At 38.4% G+C, this 23,407-nt stretch overlaps 1 protein-coding gene across 1 annotated transcript in view; it reads left to right on the top strand.

The window, feature by feature from the left end:
• Positions 1 to 23,407, top strand: part of DLGAP2 (DLG associated protein 2) — a 107,670-nt gene that overhangs the window by 35,134 nt on the left and 49,129 nt on the right. Inside the window, exons 3-5 of the mRNA XM_009288930.1 lie at positions 307 to 518; positions 15,315 to 15,462; positions 19,093 to 19,312. Coding sequence (XP_009287205.1) covers positions 307 to 518; positions 15,315 to 15,462; positions 19,093 to 19,312 — 580 coding nt within the window. The remainder of the gene's footprint in view (positions 1 to 306; positions 519 to 15,314; positions 15,463 to 19,092; positions 19,313 to 23,407) is intronic.

The following is a 23,407-nucleotide window of genomic DNA, read 5'->3' as shown; positions in this document are numbered from 1 at the left end:
ATCATTTTATTTCAATTATTAAACTGTTTTTATCTCAACCCATGAGTTTTTCTAACTTGTGCTCTTCCAATTCTCTTCCCCATCCCACCGGGGTGGGGGGGAGTGAGCGAGCGGCTGTGTGGTGCTCAGTTGCCAACTGAGGTTAAACCACGACAGGGACCTAAGAAATTTCTTTCGAAGTGATCTGTTTCTGAAGAATAAAAAAAATCATGACTTGTCTTTGTAAAATGAAAAACTGAAGGAAGTATTTAAGTATATGAAAAGAATAATGCACATTTTGTCTGTGTGTTTTATGGTCTCCATTAGGTACCTCAGGATGAATGGGGAGGATACCCAGCTGGTGGGAAAGACGAAGAGATCCCCTGCAGAAGAATGAGAAGTGGGAGCTATATTAAGGCCATGGGAGATGAAGAAAGTGGAGACTCTGATACTAGTCCCAAGACATCACCAAAATTAACAGTTCGACCAGAGTCATTATTAAAATCCATTGGACAAAGACCACTGGGAGATCATCAAAAGTAAGTTTCACTATACCATGTTATACACCTTTCTGAAAGTTGTCATGACTTGGGTAATTTTTCTTTGTGTCTTACTGGTAGTGGTCAGTATCCATGAGAAAATATGATACTGTAGTTAAAAAGATAACTTTTGTGTCTTCGTTTTAAATTAGCTACAGTTTCTTGTGATTACTGTATGAAAAACTGCCATTTTCCTCCATTCATGTAACAAACCTGCTACTTCAGAAAGAGTTTATTATGCTTACTAAAGGAAATATATCCATATTTTTATCAAAAGTTTAAAATTCTGAATATTTCTTCTCTGGAAGGATTGTTTTATATTATAATTCTTTGTTATTTCATTGCTTTCTCTGAAATAGAAAATACACTGTATACTAGGTATAATAACAAATACGTAATTGTATCATATATTTGGCATCTTACACCCTTTTTATCAGTACAATGTGTTATGTATCAGCTGTACTGTATCATACTCATTTAAACACATTGTGGAGGGTTTTGTTTGACTGTTTGTTTTTTTTTTTTTCATACTACCTACAATATGGCCTATTAAATAACTAAAGCAAATTTTAAAACTATAGGAAAATATGTAGTTATATATGTTTTCCAATAGATCTTTATTTTTCTCTCCTTTTTATCCTTTCAATATATCATTTTATAACTAAAGTGTAAGTATACTTCTGGAGACAGTTTCAAAGTTGTAGCCTGATTCCAAATCTGCAGCTTCTATTAATGTGACTTGAGTGTTTCCCACGGCTTAGAAAATTGATCTTTTTGCCTGGGAGGAATACATAAAATGAAGAAATTAAGAGTGGAACCTTTGATCAAAGGTTGTTTATTGTTCTGTAGGTAATACCATGTATAGTATACCATAGTGACTTACCTTTTCATAAAATAAAACAAAAACCTTAGGCAAAAATCCTTTTGGCTTAATTAAACTGAATTATTTAGCTTGCAATCTGGAAATCAACTTTCACTATTACTGAAGAGAACAGTTTACAACTATATTGTTTTGTGTAGCTCGTTCATGCATCTCTGTAGGCTCAATTCAGATGCATAAACAAAGGCGTCTGTACCATGAGCTGCTGTAAGATTTCTGAGATACCATGGAACAAGACTGGCAGGTCTCCGCTCTCGATTGGCAACTAAAATCCAGGCAGGATACCTTATGGCATCTCAAAGGGTGCCAGAGACCTATGTTTAGGCAACTAAGCCAAATTCTGAATGTGAATCTGAAGGATTTTCTACAATATTAGTTCCAAAGATGAAAACATGGCCTATAACATAAGTATTGCTGGCAGACCTGTACCTGGCTGATTTCCAAAGATGAAAAGATGAGCTCTTAATGGCAATGGTTGGAAGCAACATTTGGATTTTTTATATCCTCAGTCATTGTATCTGGGCTGAATTTTGGGTTTGAAGCACGCTGGCTACATCAACTGGTTCAGTCTGAATTTGTGAAAGTCCCCGGAAAACAAAAAAAGTGGTTAATTTTCAGCTTGTAAGTACCTGTCAGTGGGAGTAGAGGTCTTTCAGGATGAGGAGCCCATAATTTCTCAGCCATGGTGGAGACATATATTGTGAATCCTGCAGCCCTGGATTTTCTCATAAATGGCTCTGAAAGCTGTGGGTCCTGCAAAAGGGCAATTATCCTCGTGGGATAAGATGTGCTAAGAGAGAGTGATCTAACGTCTGTGGCTTGTTAAGAGTGACCCTTCTGAAGGCAACAGGGAAAGAGGAGATTAATAGGCTTTCTCAGACTTCCACACGTTGACCAGCTGTCTTCCTGCTGGTAAATTAAACATTTCCAGAACACAGACGTGAGTACAGAAACCTGACCAGGTACACTGAGAAGATTTTGGAGTGGTCCCCAGCAGACTTGTTGCCTGGGTCTATTAGTACTGTCCCAGCCACTGCCTGGCCATGTTCTGGGCATTGGTGTAGGCCAGGGATTATTCCAGAAGGCAGTTTGGATGCAGCCATCCTGTTTTGGAGGGTACGTCATATCCATACTAGTACCACAAACTAAAATCTTTTCTCAGAGACAGTTCTAACTTTCCAAGTACTTAGACCAAATAAAATATATTCTATTCTGTTCTTTGGTTTTGGCTATGGTTGGGCCTTCCCCAAGTGAATGTAGATAACAGCACAAATTTTCCAGTGAGTGGCAGGTCTCGGTGCCTGCCCTAGACCCCCACAGCCTATGAACAGATCCAGACAGCATCTAGACATATGTATTCAAAGAATATGTTTCAAGAAAAAAAGTCTTTCTGATCTGACTAGTAGGTCAATACCAAATGGTGTGTCTTCTGTCAGTTTTCCATGTATTGCAAATACACCACTCAAATTATAATTGATTAAAACACGAGTGCGATGCTGATGCAGTATACTGGAGTTGACAGCTGTGCCTGGTCATGGTGCCAAAGGATTTAATGGCATAGTTACCACTAACTACAGTCGGAAAAGGAGGAAGCTTTTTGTAATACTGTGAAATATTATTAGGGGGTCTGTTGAGAATTTGTCACAAACTGCACTAGGAATAATTAGGCAGCCAGGCTGCTGCTGCTATATTTTTAATCCTCAATTTTCCCTTAAACTGAGGGGCAGCACCTTGAATCTGCCAGCCTAACATACACGGTTTTTTCCAGTGAACTTCAGGCAGAAATGTGACAACTATTCTTGTTCTTGTATGTCTTTCTTGCAAAGATCTGCAAATTTCAGCAGCCCTTAAGCAGACGGAAAATTTCTTGTCTCACGGGAATACAAAGTGCTGATCCTAAACCTGATTTTCACCACAAGCCATCTCCTCCCAGCACGTCTTTGTCTCCCTGTCACTGTGGTTACCTTTTATGTCTGGCAGATTTCTATGAAGGATGTAGCAAGGGATGATGGTTATGGAGCCTTCCTTCCTCCTCCAGCACAGCTCAGTAATCCCCGTTGCACGCAGGGTACCCTTTGTACCACTGATCACGCTGCTGAACCAGAAGCCAAGGTTTTGGACAGCATTCCTGCATGTATAGCAGGGCTGAATCGCATTTCTGGCATGTATTATGAGAAATTACATAATTCAAGATGTCAGCTGCATTAGCTGGCTTTTTAGCTTGTTTACCAGGATGGAGGGAGCTAATGCACAGAAATAAAATGGGGCTTATACTCTTAGTCCTCTGCTTGGGTAGACAGGATAGCTCAGAACTGGGGTCTGACAGAGCACCAGTAATAAAACCTGTAATAAAACCTGAATATTGATAGTTTCGGCGGCATAAAAACATGCATTGGCTGCAAAACATATGTAGGTGGGTTTCATAAGAATAAGCCTAGTTTTCTATCACTATCCTGAATAGGGTAAAATAAAAATTAGAAAAGCCTTCACTTAAACTTCAACAGACCTTTGACATGTGTGCATGTTTCTCCTCTGAGTTTTATCAGGCATCTTTGCAAGGAGCTTTTTCTCATTTAAATTCTGTTTCTACTTTGACAAAAGTAAGCCCCTATTTTGTTGGTTTGTGTTGCTCAAAGATTCAGCAATTGAACATTAAAAATTCATAAACAAAAATGCATATTTGTATCTGAAGAAATAATTTTAGTTAACAACATACAAATAGGTAAATGTAACTGATTTAACAGAAGCATTAAAATTCTGAAATAATTTCTTTTACATTACTCTTGGAAAGGAGTATATTTTACTCCAAGTGGGAATAAAAAAGAAGTGCGGGGTCTGATCACTGCTGTTTTACGCAGATGGCAAAAGCAGGGCATATGCCCAGCCACCGCCATCTGATCACCACCTCTGTCAAACTGCTAGCACAGCCGGCACAATCCCCAGCCTGCTTGCAGCCTAGGCCACCTGCGTCTCTTCTAGATAGTGCCCAGGCATGTTTCAGGGACTAACCCTGTTGGATGCAGTCACCCTCTCTATAGGATAAGAAAGTTTAACCATACAGGTCAGTTGGCCGAAGGGTCAAGCGATGGACCTAGCTTATTTCTGAGTATGGTGGTAGCCTAAGTGACGCAAATTTTGCTGGATTTTTCAAAAATTAAATGCACCTAAATATCTAGATTACTCACCGAAGATAAATGCATTTCAATTCTTTCTTTATGAATGCTGTTTCAAAAGACTAAATAGTATGTTGCACTACTTAGTCCTATAACATTAAGTCGAAGGCCAGTGTAATTTATTATTATTATCAAATTGTATTTGAGTGAAATATAATGCAATAAGGCTTGCTGTGGTGGAGACAGGACACATACTTGAATCTGCTTCCTTTCCAACTTTTTGCTTTCTTGGGATGGTGCCAGCAATCCCATTTATTGTGGAAATGATCTTGACTCCCAGCAGTCCCAGGAGAAAAAAATATTAAACTTTTTTAATTTTTTTTTTTTATTTTGCATTATGATTAGACATACAAAATCTTTCAGATGTCAGTTTTGGTATCCTATGAACAAATATAGGTCTTCTGGAGGTGAAATGCAAGCCCTTTCAATTCAGTCCATTGTTTTCTGCTGTGCTGTGATGCTACTGGGGATGGAGTTAAACTGTGTTGGAAGGTAGTTTACAGATGGTAGCTTGTAGAAGGTAGGTAGCATGCTGCTAGGTATTTTCATTTACGGTAAAGGTCAAAACAGCTGAACAGTTTATGGAACTGATAGCTGAAACAAAGGGAATGTCTGTCCTAAATAAGTTTTGTGCAATCCTGGAAGAGAGACTGACCCACATGATTTGTAAGCATATCCTTCCAACCTAGTAAATGTCAGTTCTCTGTATTTGTGACAAAAACAAGCAAAGCTGAGAGATGGAAGCATCAGAGACACTGGGATCCAGAAAGGAAAGCTGAAAAGAAAACAAGATTTTGGGACTATGTGATGGAAAAACAGTTCTATGACTGAAGATAATGTTCCGGTTATTTGGTGCTTCTTGTTTTCAGGAAAAGAGTACTTAATATACCGATTATGTAAATGAACAGGATAGCACTGTAGAAGTAGCAAGTTCCATTTTCAGTATCTCCTTTTTGAAGTGTTGCAAAAGACTCTGAAAACTGTCTAACCATTTAGTCAAAAGGGATAACAATATCATTTAGCCCAAAGTTAACACACTCTATTTGAAGATCATACTGGTATCATTCACACAAATGAATAGTCATGCTGTGCTGAAGTTTTCCATTATGCTCTGAAGTGACTCACAGGAAACTAGATGCTGCAAACGTGAGAATGAAATAGGTTAAGCTACAATAAAATAAAATCAGTGACAGCAATGTGTACTTTTGTTTTGTGACCCTCTAGTGGAATGGCAGACCTTACTGTGGCAGCTGGTAGTCCAGATACCTTAAGCTGATGGGTGAGCAGACAGAAAGGCATGTGAGCAGATAGGTAGTACAAAAATGTAGGGTTTCAGTGAGGAAGGAAATCTGCCATAGCACAAATTATTTGGTGGACTGCCACAGTATAGTAGCAGTGGTGCTTTGATTTGTCTTGCTATATTCTTCATCTAAACTTCTGCCAGGTTTTGGCCCCTCTATGGAAGTGAGTGTTTCAAACTCTGAGTCACGTTTACGGAGAAAGCAGCCGTGCCCCCCTCAAATGTTTAACACCTTTGCATTGGATGTTATTAAAGCCCACAGCACACTTGAAGAGCACAATGCATGTCTGTATTTCAGCCACTCTACTTCACAGTCTGGTATCTCAACGCAAAACCACTTTTTTCAGTAGTTTAAGCTAATATGCTTAATGACCTGAAATGGTTGCGACACAAGTGTTTTCTGGGCTTATGGTAAACCAGACCAAAGCAGTGAGCTGAATTAAAAATAACCTTTCCCTGACCTTCCCCTTTTCAGAGTGAGAGCTTGCATCTCTCCATACTAACTTATGCTGACTTAAAGAATATCTGGACTATGATCCAAGGCATGTCCACATGTTCTCTTCGGCAGACTATTATGGCAACAAAAACATTGCCAAAGCACACATCAAGGGGGTTGAACTGCAACAAGAAGATCTGACAGCACTTAACTGCCAGAGCCCTTGGCTCAGCAGAAATCATGGAACAGCACGGGGTCCTCTAAGACATGTGGGAAGTCTTCATTAAAAAAAAAAAAATTCCTACCATTTGTAACCATTTGTGCTAACCATAGCACACTTACAATATGAGAAAGTGAAAAACAAATGAGAAGTTTGGAAGCACTGCATGAGACCAAACCTCTGTCTTTTCATCCATCTTTACCCATGACAGTGCCAACGCCATATCGTTTAGTGATGGACAAATTTGTGGGTATTTCTCCTTTAGAAATACCACTTGGTAAGTACACAGAGAGAAGTCTTGATATTGCAGGCTGTAGGTAAGTGTGCACATGTGGAGGAGTGGGCGTGCTGCAAAATGTCACAGATTGAGAGTTTAAGCACCGCTCCCTTGCTAGAGAAATTAATGTCCTATTTCAATCCTATCCATTGCTGCACACCAGTGATGCAAGTCTTTTTTAATTTTTAAGGGTAAACTTCAATTTACCATTAACTCTTCTTCTGCATTTTAAACTAGAAATGGTTTTGAAGCCGTTCCTGAGAAATCTTTTCAATAGAAGAGATGGGGAAAAACACTAGAAAAGTAACCCTCATCTCTTATATGCTTTTTATTTATCTTTGTTTTTTCCTCAATCTTCTGACTCTAAAAAGCCTCATTACACACTTCATTAGCAGCTTTCTGAGGCCCTGTAGTGTAGTAGCATCTACTCAGAGTCTCTGAGGGGTGAAATTGGAGATTTACTGAGGAGAGTTTGAGGGCTAATTACAAAGCCTTATCAACTCATAATGCAATCAGTGGGCCACTGGCACAGTGATAGTGTTCTCTGTTGCAGTCAATAAGATCTGGGTTAGATTAGTCCGCAGGGTTAAGAGGGAATGCTGATGAAGGGCAGCTAGTCATCTGGCTACCTAGGAAGTACCATTTATGGGGTCGGAAGACAGTCCCCATCCTTTCTTCCTTTGCAGAATAATAGGAAATGCTCTTAAGCAGTGTTAGGCACCTTGTTCTCTTAGAAGTAGCAGAGTATGAAACCCAGGCAGTAATTGAGCCCAGATCTCCTGCCTCATTGTAGCAAATACCAGCTTTATGTTGTAGGGCTGAAATGTATTACCCTGGATTAGGGATGGAAAGGGGATCCTAAGGCTCTGAACAAAGTGCAGACTCTTCTCAGGAATAAAACAGGCTTTTGTCAGAAAGATGCAATTATGTGATGGATTGCGGTGAAAATGCAGTAAGATTCAGGCCAGCCTCACAAGCACAAATACTTAGCTCCAAAAGAAAATATGTTTCTGGTTTCTGGTGCTTATCCATTCCTGCATTCAACAAATATGTTAGTTTTACTTTTCATTTGAAATGGATCAAAAGCTGCTTTTCTCATTTGTTTAGTTTTTAATAAAAACTAAATGATACTATAAAGTAAGTATGTAGAAACACTTCTTCAGGCAAGGATTTGAAAATTAAGATGCTTTTGGTTAAAAAGCAGAAATCATGTATATGTTTTCACTTCTCCCAATTCTACTCTATTTTTTCCCCAGAAATTACATAGTCTCATTAATATCTTCAACTTCGGCATGAGAAGGTCACTTATTTGCTTAAGACCTATTGGCTTTAATGGACTTACATGTATGTTTAAATTAAACTCATGCTCAGATGCTTTACTGAGTCCTGATGGTCTGTAGTCTACATTTGTTCTGCCTAATTATGATTTTTTGCATGTGTATATGTATATGTACCAAAAGCAAATAAAAGAAAAAAAAGTGAGATAGCTTCCTGAAGAAAATTATGACTATTTCAATTCCATAAAGGGATGTAGGAACGCACATCCAATATTTGAGTTCTGCTTAGATCCTCAGATCCATTTACTGTACTGCTACGTGATGCTTTAAATGCCTCTAAGTTTTTGCCATAACGTCTGCCTGAGTTTTGTTGTTGCTGACCAGTTCGCTGCCTACTCTCCAGGGCAAGCTCAAAATAGGATATTGGAACAAGATTTTTAGGATTAGCTATACGTGCACATCTGCCACCTCTTACAAACAATAGCTCTGAGTTTAGATTTCCCACGTCAGACTTTTTTTATTACACGCACATTCTGCGTGATTTGGAGTACAGGCTTGATTGAGCCTACATCCTCTGTATCTTTGCAAGGAGTGATCAAACCACCAGACTGTTTAACTATTCCAGATGATTTCCTCTCATTCACTTCTGGTTCGTGTCGTACAAAATCCCTAAATACTGACTGACGGGAAAGGTTCTCTCCTACCAGTAGGCATTTCATAAGGACAGAAACAGCAGTCTCCACCTCTTTCCTAACATATTCCTGTAATAAATCAAATGTTGGGTTAATGATGAAATATAGGCATCTTAAAAATTTAATTTGGCCCAAATTCTCATATCTATCACTGATCAAAGAGAAGCTCCAGTCTGGCAAAGATTAGAAAATAAATTCTTCGCTGCAGATAAATTCACCAGATTTATGTGTACATTCAGTTTTTTCAAAGAACTGGACTAACTGTGCTATTCTGAAGGGAGAATCGGACTTAATGTCTATACTCTGAGTTCTCCAATGGGCTGCACGCAGGCACATCTGTGCCCCTTTGCAGAGCTCTATTGACTTCAGCAGGGATCCATGGAGACACAGTATGCCTTGCAGCTGCTATACAATGGCACTGCCAGCTAAGCTTAATCATTAGATTCTGGTCAATGAGTTATTTCACGTACCTACAAAGACATAGTTAAGATAGATCCAGATAGAGAAATGAATATCCATTGAAATGCAAATCTCTCATAAAATAGGTTTTGATAACTTATGCTACCTTGCTAATCCTAATGCACCTCCGTTTTAGGTGCCCAAGATGAATTCTTTTACAAATTTTATCTTTTTGTCCCAGAATGATACTTCTGAATTGCATATACTGATTTAAACAGAGGTGATTGTACTTTCTTTAATGTTCCCATTCATTCTCAGATTTTTTGGACAAATGCAGGCATGATCATGAAAATAGAGGTATTATTTTAGAATATTACAATTCCAAAAATTAATTTGATGGAAAATGGACTTTCTTTGTATCTGATGCTCCCTTAATAAACCTGATAGACGCATTCAGAGTCAGAAGGTGACTTTCTTGCTGCAACTTTTAGAGGCCTGGGAATATTTTCGTTCACTTTTGGTACCTTCTTGACACAGGGTGCACTGGTGGCTGAACATTTGACAGAGAACAGGTACTCTGGGGAGTGATCATTATTTTGAATGTGAGTAGACCAAGGAATGACCTTGGCAAGTATACAACATTTGCTGCATTGTTGGCATCATGTCCGTACTTTTTTAAGCAAAGGTATTAGGTTTATGACAAAGTATATGATATCAATCACTTACTAGAAAATAAAATACAGACAGTAAAAAAAAAAAAAAAAAAAGGCAGTGTGACAGAGATCCCTTTCTCAGGACTCGTACACCCCATGTTCCCACTAGGGTCATCTTGACTGTCAGGTGCTACTGCTCAGGAATCTGAATTTGTAGGGAGAAGTTAGGGGGTTTCTTTGTTTTGTTTTGACCCTGGCTTAGCTGTAAGCTGTAAAATCATGTCAGCCTCTAAATCTGGCATTTCAAGATGTCCTAAAAGTGAAACCATGTTGTTTTGCTACCATGCAAACCTTTTCACCAAATGACAAAAAGATTTGTCTTCTGCAAAACATGCAGTGGTTGCATAAGTCACGGTACAGTACTGCGTGTTGTAATTCTAGCTTACAGTAATACTCGTCATACAGCAATGACGAGATTTCAGGAAACAAGCCTGGGTGTTCGTCAGCATCTGAACTCGGTGATGACAAAGCATGGGCTGAGTGCTGCACAAAATGATAGACTTCAAGTGACTGGTGCAAGGTGCTGGAATGCCTCAGATCCCCCAGCACTATATGCTGAAGTCACTGGGCTGCTTCAGACACTATCCTTGGTCATATAAACTTTCCAAAAGTTATATAAAACAATGCAATGCAGGAAGAAAACCCCAAAGTTAGTTATTTACTGTCTATAAGGTAAAGTAAGCATCTTACGCCTTTTAAAAATACACAGTTAATAGAGGAGGAAATAGATGGCTAAATAATAGATGGCTAAAGATGAAGAAATAAGAGTCCTTCCCTTACCATTAGTTAATGCTTGATTGCAGCTATTGGATTAGCTTCCATGATTGTTCCTTCCATTAAAACATGTTCTAAATAGCTCTCTAGTTTTACAAGTCTTCCATTACAATGGCATAAGTGGGGAAAAGATACAGAGATGTAGATGACAAACGTTATCTAATTCTTTTTGATTACAATATAAGTAAACTTAAACTTCTTCCTACATTTTTACTGTACTGAGTCCTGTTAGGGTCAGCTACAAGACATAGCAAAACACAGAAGGAAATTTGTTTTCTGGAGTCAAAAGAGTAAAAAATGTCTCTCTTTCTTTTTTTTGGCGCAACTTGTTGCTTGTAGGGCTAAAGTAACAGGTATTTTCCAGCAATTATTTTCCCCCATTCAGCTCTTAAATTTCAGTTTTGGTGAGGTGTGGGCAAGAATAGTTAGTTTCTACAAGAAGGAGAAGAATTTGTACTTTTGTAGAAGCCAATGTCCCCAGTGAGGGAGTAGGATTAGATGGCTATAACAGGCTAAGCTGGACTCTGCTGACAGATAGGGGTGTTAAGGGTACTTTTGAAATCTGCAGAGGACAGAAGTAGGACAAGTGGCCAAAGCCACAAGTGGCTTCTGTGATGGTGTTTTGGAAGATCTTGAGCAGGACAACTATGAGCTGGGAATTAAGAGGATTCTAGGGAGCAGTAAGGATTAGGATCTGGGTTGGTCAGGAATGAAGGAGAGCTGTACTTGGGCGTTTTGGTAAATGCGAGTTCTGGGGCTGGAGGAAGGGGCAGCTTTCAGACAGGAGCAGCAGGGCATATGAGGTTTGGATAGAGAGGCCTGAGTCTTTGCAGACTAGAGGAATGCAAGAAAAGGGAGTCTGTGATGCAAGACTCCTAGACACTTCTAAGCAGAAACTCTTTTTTGGACTGCTGCCTCTTCCCTTATTCTTTATCTATGTTTTGCTGTTGGAATATGCAGCCTAACCTCTTTCCCATTCACTCTATATCAGGATGACATACTATCCCAGATATGCTATCAGATATACTGTCCCAGATAAGCATGCCATACTGTAGTTCACTTTATATGGTTATAATACAGTATTTTGTCCTCCCCAAATACACTCAGGCAATCTGCTGAGCACTGAAAGTGCTGTTGCAAATTTAGCTATCTTCACTGGGAGTCCTAAAGCTTTGCTTTTAGAGTAGAGGTTCTCAAGAGCTGCAAGGTCATTACACGGGACTGTCTTATTCCTAAAAGTTTCTGTAGGCTTTGAGCCTTGCTTGCAGCTAAGATAGTTCTCATTAAATTTAAGACCTCTTCCTAGCTGCCCTGGACATGCCCTAGCCAATGGAAAGGGGAAAGCAACCCTTGAGGGCAAAAAAGATTTTAAAAGGGAATCCATTCCTAAGATCTTGTTTGGTTGGAAAAGCAAATGGGTAGAGGACTGACATACCAATTTAATTTTTCCTATTAGTCTCATCCTCTTCCTCCTTTTCCATAGTACCAACCTTTAGAGTCACCTCTTTGATGTTAATGTGTGTATTTTTGTGTGGTGATTAACTGTCAAACCATCTCATGTGCTCATGCTTGTCTTGCCCTTCTTCAGTGATCAGCTGAGATACAAGATTATCTACTACAGAGCATAAAAGAAAATTATTTTCTTTTATCAAAGTGATAGAGCTGTGGTGTTTTGGAAATGAAGGTCAATGATTTTGTTCCTAAGCTTATAGATGGGGTGGATGTCATTAAAAAGCCAGCATTTACCAGTGCCAACATGTGGTGTCTGCTTTGTAACTTTGTTGACAAACATGAAAGTTCCTTGAGCAACAGATAATGACATTTGAGAGCAACTTCCTGATGTAACTTTTCGGTCTATGGCGTTTTAGTTCTGGATCATGTTTATAGCAAGATCATAATTTTTACCATGCATTGAGACATTTATCCTAGAAGATAACTTTGAGTGTATATCTTAGAAATGAAAACTAATCTTTCTTTTTATCAGGAAAATGTCAAAGTATTAATCAAATGGATGTGAAATTGCTTTTACAGCCTAATATATGTAATATTTCCTTTATTTTGCTACAGTCCTATGAATCAATTGCTCACCTCTGATAAATGAAAAATTATTTAACTATCAGGTGATGTCCAAACTCATCCATCAAAACTCAGCTGGTTAGCAGTACCACGGAATACTAGGCTTCTTTCCCTAATAAATTATTACTGTAGAAATTGTTGATTGTATTTAGTGATAGCAATACCTCATAATGATAATGAAATACTAGGTTGTTGAGCATTACTTAGCAAAGGAGACAGTTATTAGGAGCCAGTTTAAATGAAATAATTTTTAAGTAGTTTATATAATAATTGATAATTTATAATTTAATTCTGCTGCCTCTATCTTTTCTTAATGTGGCCCATGTTTTAATGAAGAAACCTCAAATGTCTCTTTCACAAACTGCTTCTGAACTCAGAATCCCAGATCTTACCACCTGATGACAAGCAAAAGGTCCAGAGGTGACTCATCTAACTGGTTTGAAAAATACTAAATTAACAATACCAGCCAGATTTAGTAAAGCATATGCAAAGAATCAGAATGACACAAAGCAGGCGACAGTCATCAGCCTGCTTCTTATAGAGGAAAGGAGGTTTAGTTACATCAAAAACTAAATATAGATAGGGAGGCTCTACACCACTTTGCCTAATCTTTTATATTTGTCTTCATACCTATGGGAACAAAAAAATGCTGCTACAGTCCTTGTTTTCATCATCTAAAACCAAATTAGACACACTATCAGACAGCTATCTTAATCTGCAAATCACTTTGACTGTAATGACTTAATTAACCTCTGATCACATGCCTGCATCAATCTCATACATTTTCATTTTGGTTTTAGCAGTTATAGCATAGTTTCTACATAGTTTACCTCTGTCTTGAGGTTACAGAGGTATTCCATAGAAGGCACTGAATAAAGACAGGAACAAAAAAATGTTTGTCCTCCAGGGAAATTTCTTAAGAGTTAAAAAAAATGCCTGCCTTGCACCAAGATGAAAACAAAACTGGTCCTTTTTTTTGAAGAAGAAGGCAGCCCATCTTAGAGAAGCAGATAGCCCAGCCATTGGCAGATGCATTGAGGAATCAAGGCTATGTCTATGTTAACCTTGAGGTAGCCAAGCCAGGGAGAACACATGGAAGTGCTTGAGAATAGATCTCACAAGTATAAGGTCGGGGGGGGGTCTATAAATCCCATCTGCTCTTGCAGCTGTTGATGTGAGGGACCCTGGGTCGTCTCACATGTCTGACATCAAAGGACATGGCCACATACGGAGATGGAGCTCAACACTATCTTTTACTGTAGTCAGAGCTGTGATAAAGGGTCTGAGATTCCTCCCTGAGTGCTCCTCGGGGATTGCTTCCAGCCCAAACTCAGGTTGTGTCCAATTAGTGAGGAAGGCTGAGTCCTTCCTCAAGCACCGGCCTATTGTCACACTCAATGTTTCAGTGGTCTAAGAAACAAGGTCCTGGTTTGTGCCTCATTTTGCACCAGGAGTGGAACCTGTGGTTTTCTTTTTCACTGAGTGGTCTGGTCCTTCCAGAGAGGAAGCTTCCCCTTTCACAGGGAAATTCCCGACAGCCCAGGCACATGTCACAGCCACGGCTGCACTGAGTAACTCTGCCAGCTCAACATCAAATAGCTGTATTGCCAGTACTGACAGACGTTCAACTGGCACAAATCTATTGTTCCAGGAACCTGTGTTTTTGTTAAAGCTACCTTTAAGGAATAAATATAAAAAATGCCTATTTACTAATTTATTAATTTTTTTAATTAATATCATGAAAGCCAACATTTTCTGAAACATGAATTGATTTGTGCACTGCTGTTTAGGGACAAGTGTCACATGGCTCTTAAAATCTGATTTTCAGAGGTTCTAAGAACTCTGGTAAACCTTGTTCACAACTTTTTTTTTTTTTAATTTTGTATTCAAAGCTAAGTTCTTCTCTTAGGCTGCTTTTATTTTCCTGGAATGATAGATAAAGAATATATTTGACTCAAAACATGAAGACTAACATACCCTTGCAGTGAAAGCATACTGAAAGGGGCTCGGTGTGGTGTTAGGGTCCCAGTGCTCCAAACTGGGAGATGTGTCGTAAGAAAATCATTTCTAGAGCTTCATGAGGTTGCTCTTATTAATCTATTTTTTTTAGCTGAACATGGGATATTTTGATCTTTTGTAAAAATATATCAATCCTTTGAAGATAAAAGGTCTCTTGATGCCTAAAACCTTGATGAAAAACAGATGACAAGTAACAGATTTTATCTATGAAGAAACATTTTTAGTTACTTTGGTTTATGCTTCAGCTCTGGTTCTTGTTCCTGTTGACCTAGACATTCTCTTTTAGTAAAGTTCAACATTAATAGCCAGGAGGACTGATGATGTTTAAATACAGCAAAGACTTAAAATTTCATATAATCTAGGTAGCAGAACTGCAGACAGATTCTCCGCTTGTGCTAAGGCATTTGACTACAACAGATCTATGATGCTTTATAGAGAGAGAGATTTTGACCCTGGGAAATGGATTTGTGAGTCTCATACAAATTACTGTCTTTAGTGTCCTAATTGATTCCATCTGTAGTTTTACACCCTTTCCTTTTTTCTTCCTCTTTCCTTTGTAGTCAGAGCTACCTTCAAACTGCAAGTGACGTGCCTGGGGGTCACAACCTGGATCCCTCTGCAAACTACAATTCCCCAAAGTTTCGCTCAAGGAATCAGAGCTATATGAGAGCAGTGAGCACGCTCAGTCAGGCCAGCTGTGTTAGTCAGGTGGGAAATTCTTGTTATAACTTTTCTTATAGGTTAATCACAGATGCGAGAGTTGTTACTAGTGGATGGTTTTAGTTTTGTTTTTTGGTTTTTTTTAATTAATATCAAACGGAGGATGTGAATTGTCAAAGTAATTCAGTTCTAAGGAATGTAACCCTTGTTCAAAATTTCAAGAAAAATACTGAATGCTAGAAGCAAAGGGACACTATCGCGCATAATATTTTCCATTTAATTTTCATTAAAAATATAAATACTGGTATTTTCATTTTCAGTCTACATTAAATATTTAAATGTTAAGAAGATTCAGACTGAGCATAAGGGGCACGCTCCTACAACACTCACCCTCTGAACATATCTACTCTGATTTCAGTAAATGTGGGTTGCCAGATTAAGATATATATTGAAATAATTATGCTCCAAAGGAGCAGTGATTCATCTCTAAACTCAATCCCTCACTCTTCTTGGGTGAAAGAATAAGTCCCATCAATTATTCTATGTATGGGGACTTCTAAAAAGAGACATTTTTCCACCCTGCTGGTTTTATTTTGGTTAGTTAGTACTAATTCATATTGAAGTGAGATCTGAATGGGGCCTGAAGTGCAAGCAGCCTTATGAAGTATGTGCATGTTCTGTTTAACAGAGGACTTTACATAAAATTTCCATTGTTTCTAACGTTCATTGGTCCTGACGTTTCTTCCCTGTGTTGCTTCATGACAGCTGGGCCCTGCCCTCTTCTCAGTCACGTGTTACTTTATTTTTCTTTGACCATTTAGTGAGGCACCTAAGGGTATAGTAGCTAATTATGCACAACGGTTATGTTAAAAAAAAATTTTTAAGCAATTTTATATTCATTCACATTCAATTTGTATTGCATGGCTATTCAGGCCTGGATTCAACTCATCTAACTCGAGGCTTTTAACTGAGGCAACAACTAAAGCTTCCTCCGTAGTTAATGGAGTGAAAGGGTTTCTTCCAGGACAATGCACATCCCAAGTGGGCTGAGAGCCCTCTGGAAACGCTTGTCAGTCTCCACTGACTGTAGAGAGTTGGGAGGGACTAGTCGTCTGACTAATGCCCTTCAGTCAAATTCCTTAATTTATGTGGGATAAATCTAAGTATAATCTTGTATAGCACACATCAGAATTAGAAACAGACAGTCAGTCATTTTCCAAACCTTTCATTATTTTTCATAGCTCCCTTGTGAAACCTGTCTCCATCATTTTCATGCTTTGGTTTTCATTACCCTGGTTTGGTTATTTTCTATTTTTATTACACTCTGGTTTTGAGAAAGTTTCACAAGAATTAGATCCTACATTCAAAGCAAGTGCTGTTGGCTGTCACATAACAATGCTATAATATAGAACTATTTTAACAACTTCTGCCTCTTCGACCACGTCTATGCACGGAGATTTTCACTGAGCTGTCCACAATGACTAATTGGTTTCAGCAGTGGTTAAAATTCTTCATTCCAATGTGCATTACCTGGAAAGATGTCCACAATAGATTTCATTTGCAGGTAGATTGCTCAATTGGCCAGATTAACTAAACCTGCTGGATATAGTTCCTTACTTTCTTTTTCAGTTTTCGCTAATCTACATAATTTTGTGTCAACCACATACTTCCTACCTCACAGTCCAGCTGTTTCCAGACCAGTAATAAATGCATTTAATAGATATTACACAAAGTAAATGTATTAAAATAACAAGTTCTGAACCTTTGCTATTTCCTGTTCTTTTTCCATGACACCATCATCTTCTTGTCCCATCTACATAATAGCAGTTTGTATGATTTGTGGTATTTTTAATGCCTTCTTTTTGTGAGATCCTTCCTTTTTCACTCTTGGCCAAGGGTAGAGCCAAGAAAGATGCTGGGTTCCATGGTTTATATTTTTAATTTAAGTTTTAGAACTTTTATTTTTCTTTCGTCAATGACCTTAGTTTGAAAGAAGTGGTTAGGACTTAAAGTGTTTATGGACTACATTACCATAAATTTCCTGATCAATGATGTATGCAAAATATTTCAGAGTAAGATTTTTTTAATCTTTTCGATATTGCATTAGTCTACTTAACTTTATTAGAAGCAAATTTTATGAAGGGTAATGTAATTCCTTTCAGAAGAGATTTAGTAGCCAAAATGTCTTACATGAAATTAAAATATTGGTTATTCATTATCATCAGAAGTTCTGTATGAAATTTCCATTTACTTAATCAAAATCCTAAAACATGTGAAACATTTGCACTCGCTCTGTTTCCATAATGAATAATGTACTAGGAACAGTAATAATGAAAAATGCACTTAGCAGCTGTATAGAAAAAGTAATATCAACTGGGTGTGCTGTTTAGTGACGCTACGAATTTAACTTGGTAGTTACACTGATTCTGATTTCTAGCACTCTCTTTTTAAAAAAATTATTATCAGGAGGATATATCAGGAGGTCATCCATTTGTCTGTCCAGTGTTAACTTCCTATCTGATTTTGAATAAACATAATTTTGAATTATTCAGGTACATTTACAGGTAGTTAGGCCTGACTTCAGAGAACCTGTTAAAAATGATCTAAGTAGAATTTAGGCACTCATCTTCAAAACTGCAATACACAGTTCCCTACCGAGAGGTTCCCTAAGCCTGGCCAGCCTGCCTAAACTCTGTTTATCATGAAAGCTACCTAAAAATCTAGTTTTGCATCATGCCCAACCTGCAGGACAGGGTCAGCAGGTAGATGCTGGCTCCTGCCCAAGCCCTGCAGGGCGCTGGAGGTTGGTGCTGAAATCCCCTAAGGGGCCAACCTGGTAGGTGATGCAGGTAGGCACATCTAGGGTGCCCTGACAGGCAGGGTTCCTCAGCACACCTGGTGGCAGAAGTATCGGACTTAAAATAATGCTGCTGAAGAAAAGGCAGCAGTAGTGGCTGCATCTCGTTTTTCCATGGTAGTTGAATGGATAACCCAGTTAACCAAGGAATGAGTTTGGTTCGGGGACCTTCTCAGCTAAAGATGGTCCAAGCATTACTTTTCAATCTGACCACTTTTCCCCCTATTTCAGACAATGGTTATTCTTTCACATGCTTCACTGGATACAACTCTTGGTACAATATTTCTCAAACCTTTCAGAAGCATCGCCTCCTCTGCACTTACACATCTTCAAATATGAGATACTCCCTTGAGCCCTTTTATAGTGAGAGGAAGCTAACAACCTGCCACACAGGCTAAATGTCCACATGAGTAGTAACTTTGCTGATAAGTGAGGAGCCCAGGCAATCCACCCTCACCTTTTGAGGGCTAATATTAGAATAACTGATTTCTGTTCTCCTATCCTGGCAGAACATGGATTTCTGTCAGCACAGAGTGATCTTGTTGGTTACCATTAAATCATGTATTTATAATCCTCTGAATATGCCAAAAGATATTAAATGTAAAATTAATTGTATGGCATGTGTGATGTACTTACTATATACATATAAACAGCTGATGTAAGTTAAAAAAATGTGAATGTGATCAGAAGGGATTACTACATTTTAACTATTTGCTAAAACAGTTCTTCATCAATGTACAGGTGTCCATTTGAGATGTTGAGGCCGTGATGATCACAAAAAAGCAAGTCAAAAATCAAATGCATTGTTGTTGTTTATTCAGATGAGTGAAGCAGAGGTTAATGGGCAATTTGAATCGGTGTGTGAATCAGTGTTTAGTGAAGTTGAAGCTCAGGCAATGGATGCCCTTGACCTCCCTGGATGTTTCCGAACAAGAAGCCACAGTTACTTGCGTGCCATTCAGGCAGGCTATTCCCAAGATGATGAATGTATACCTGCGATGGCATCTTCCAACATCACCTCAACTATCAGGTCAACCACAGGTAAGCAAATCTACGATGACTCTTCCACTGTTCTGCATGTAAAAACATGTCGTCTTGTTTTGTAAAACGATGTTTGACACTGCAACAATTTCCCTGTGTAGTCATAATATTTTATACCAGTGTTCTTAGGTTTGTAATACTGTACCATTGTGGCTACAGCTTGGAATAAGCTCCTTCTGAGGAGAATCCTGCAAGCATAATATAATGGACCTGGACTTCAGCATAGCCTTAATTTGACCTCCATTTCCCATACAGTTATCCAGGTGCCAATAGAAAAATGCAAGTGCAAATGGTATCATTTAGATGTTGTTAGACATTTAGGTATTTTTATCTATCAAGTAATTGATCTAAATGAGATCAGTTGCACTGATTTTAATTTAGGTCCTTAAAGTACCAAAAGAAAAAGAGAAGCAAGATTTTAAATATTTGGTCTAAACACTTACAGGCAATTAACTTAACAGGGAATTAATTAATTACTTTTAGAAAAGGTGTAACCAGTTGTATCAATACACGGAATCATAAACATTACGGCAAGCTTCACACATCTACTATTACTCATCAGTAACCATTAGCATTCATTGTTATACCATTCACTTTTAGGATCTTTTAACATTCTTCTGGCAACTTTCTTTTCTCTTACTAGTTGCTTAGCAAAGATTATAGCTTTATTCATTTTAGAATATTAGCGTTTAGTATTGGTAGAGAAAAGATTGCACAGATAGCAGTTAAATAATTAAAATGAAATATATAACAAATACGTATCCTTTGTTAAGTGATCCAAATTCACTTTTATGTTTCCAAATATGTTAATGTCAGTTCGTAATTATGATATTGTCCTTGCCACATACTATTAAATTGCAGTGCAGGCTACCCATCTACAAAAGTTAAAAATAGAGCTCAAAATGTATCATGCAAAAATACTTTTTAAATTATTTGCTTGACACATCTGTTGTATAACAGAATAGAGGGAGCTTAGAAAGGAAGTAAGCTGAGGTTGAATAACATAAATTTGCATTCCAGAAGTAGCATAAAATGTTCTTTTATCTTAAGCATAGTATTTTAATTGCTATATATAACTTTGTGTGAAACCAGAAGTTGTGGCTTACAGTGCCACCTCTAGGGATGTTTCTGTCCTTTCTTTAATAGAGATGCTATCATGATATAAAATGAGATTTTATTGCTACCCCAGAGACTAATTTTCATCTTTGTCATATAGTACTGTGTGATTATTATGAAGAAACCTTCCATGGCAAAAGACACAACTAAATATCTATTTTAGTGTCTGACTCCAGGTACTGAATTGGAATACTTTCAGCATTACTTTGGTTACCAAGTTGGTTGGTTTTAACCTAAGCTGTCTTGAGTTTATATGCTAGACAAGCCCAAAATTCTCACTGAAAGGAATTTGTTTTATTTTCTCTAGAGCAACAAAGCTGAATAATAGAATATATTTGGGAAAATAACCAGATTAGGCAGTAAATATGTTTGCATCCGAGTGTTTTCATACTTATGAAAAACTTTTTGCATTGATTAGCAGTCTGCGGGCTAAATAATGTGGTTTTGAAAAATTTAATCTTCGTTTCACACATGGCTTCTCCCTCATCTCAGAAATGATTTATCAGGTAGATTTTCTTGCCCAAATATGTGATCTTTCTGCTTTGTTGTGGTGAGGTGATACTGACATTGTGGAGAAAAAAGATGATGTGAGATGTTTTCCTGAGCCAAAACTGTTTCCAAGCCTATGGACTGTATACAGTTCTGAGTGTGGTTCTGTATTCAAAATATTATCTCTGTACCACTGAGCAAGTTTGTCTCAGCTTCTATGTAAGATAAATATTCAAATTAGAAATATTTATCTGATTTACAAGAAGAGTAAGGATTATGTGATTCACTATTAATTGAAAATTTCAGTTGCCAAATAAGTTCTCATTTTTAAAACCCTAGGGGTAACTCTTCTATATTTCTCTCTTCAGCCCCTGTCACTTTGGAGGGAGATGCTTCATTTCATATCATTACTATAATCCAAAAAAAAAAATCTTACTTCTCCAGCCCTCTATGAAAATTGTAAAAGAAGCAGTTGCCTGAAATGTGAAAATGGTGTTGGCAGATATTTGACGTTTGCACGGGCTTCATTCAAATAAATGTCAAAAAGGTCAAAGTTTCACATCAGCCTTCAGTTCCAATTCAGTCTTTTGAATTCTTAGGAAATTACATTACATTAATTCCTTTTTTGCTTCTGATGTAACAAACTCTTCTTGGCAAAGAAACAAAAGGAATTTCTTAGAAAATTAACAGGCATTGCAATTTAATTATTACTTGAAATTTTAGTGATATAGGTCATGACTGCCTCTTATCGATGTTGTAAAGCAATTAAATCATAACGCACAGGCTTAGCTAAAAATTAATTCATGTAACTAAAAATGTAAATCTAAAATAAAAAATGTAATATTTGATCTATGAATTCAATTACAAAATTATGGAATATATATTTACAGCATGAAGTTTCCTAAAATGTTCCTAGATGCATTAACAGCTTTCAGAAGGTAGGAAGGTTGCAACTATAATGAATATTATGTGGGACATTATTAATGGACTCTGTTAACAGGGTTTTCTAATAGATGGAAAAAGAACTACCAGTAACTAGCTCTTCTTAAATGTACACAACTTTACAGAGAAAGCCAGATGGTTCATTGGTAATATCTATGGTACTAATGAACACATAGCATTTGCACAGACCCATGTAGTTTATTTGTGGAACCAGGCTTCTCCACCTCTGATGGAGACTCTAACGAGACAAGACATAGGGCACTATCTGTTGCTCCAGGTGTGGATGAATGGGACAAGTGACAATGCAGAGGAGGCAGCCAGCATTGCTGGCACACTATAAGCTAGACCTGGACTCTGCGTGACCCCTGCTAAGACTCATATTTCATCGAGGTTAGGGCATTTCTAGCCATTCCGTTTCATTTTGTAAAGAGATAATGAACCCAGTAAAAAAATACTTCATGTTAAAAACCCTGAATGACAGCGTATGCTTTCTGTCTCTAAACTGTATCCAGTTGCAGCTGTCAGGTGCACAGCTGAGAAAATACAGCTCCAGCTGCTGCTGCCTCCCACCTTGTCCCTCCGTCACAGACAACATGTAATTTCCTGAATGGGAAGTCACAGAGTGCAGTAGTCATCCTAACTACTATTGCCGTACATCTTTGCTACTCTTGCAAGCAATGCTTCACTTTTCAGGAAGAGTGCATAAAATCTGGGTCACTTTTCCAGATAGTAGCAGCTCGGTTCCCTATTGTCTAAGTATATCTGCACATATATACGCTATGCTGTCAGCTTGGAAGGCTCCTTCCTGCTAACCTCTGGCTAGTGTAGCAGCGTACTGCGGGGAGGTACGCAAGCCACCTGAGGTACCGGCGCTGTGTCACCACCAGCTCAGTGCGTAGTGGGCCCTGGCTGCATAGTCCTGTTGGGAAACAGAGTGCACTTGACTGGGAGCAGCGCCGCAGTAACACGTTATCCCACCTGCAATACCTGGGCTGTCTTACTGAAAAGTAGTTCAAGTACCCTGGTACAACACTGGATTGTACTATGAAAACATAACCAACGAGGAGGACTGGAAGATCTTAACCGGTCTCCGGTTGTTTCCCCTTTGCCAAGAAGGTCAACTTATTTTTGTTACATGTCCTATATGTAGAGAGAATCCTGTATATGACTTACTCCATATGTTATAGAATATTTCAGGATGTTTCCTCACAGGTTTTCCTGCTGATGTTGTTTAATTTTACCATGAATGCAGACATACTTACTGAGTTGCAATGACCCAGCCAAGTGCTGGGTCCTGCACTTTGGCCACAACAACCCCATGCAACGCTACAGGCTTGGGGAAGAGTGGCTGGAAAGCTGCCCAGAGGAAAAGGACCTGGGGGTGCTGGTCGACAGCCGGCTGAACATGAGCCGGCAGTGTGCCCAGGCGGCCAAGAAGGCCAATGGCATCCTGGCCTGTATCAGAAATAGTGTGGCCAGCAGGAGTAGGGAAGTGATCGTGCCCCTGTACTCGGCACTGGTGAGGCTGCACCTCGAATACTGTGTTCA

Source organism: Aptenodytes forsteri, unplaced genomic scaffold (assembly GCF_000699145.1).
Source record: "Aptenodytes forsteri isolate BGI_AS27 unplaced genomic scaffold, ASM69914v1 Scaffold121, whole genome shotgun sequence".
NCBI lineage: Eukaryota > Metazoa > Chordata > Aves > Sphenisciformes > Spheniscidae > Aptenodytes > Aptenodytes forsteri.
The sequence above is the reverse complement of the archived record's forward strand: the minus strand, read 5'-3'. Positions and strand labels throughout refer to the sequence as shown.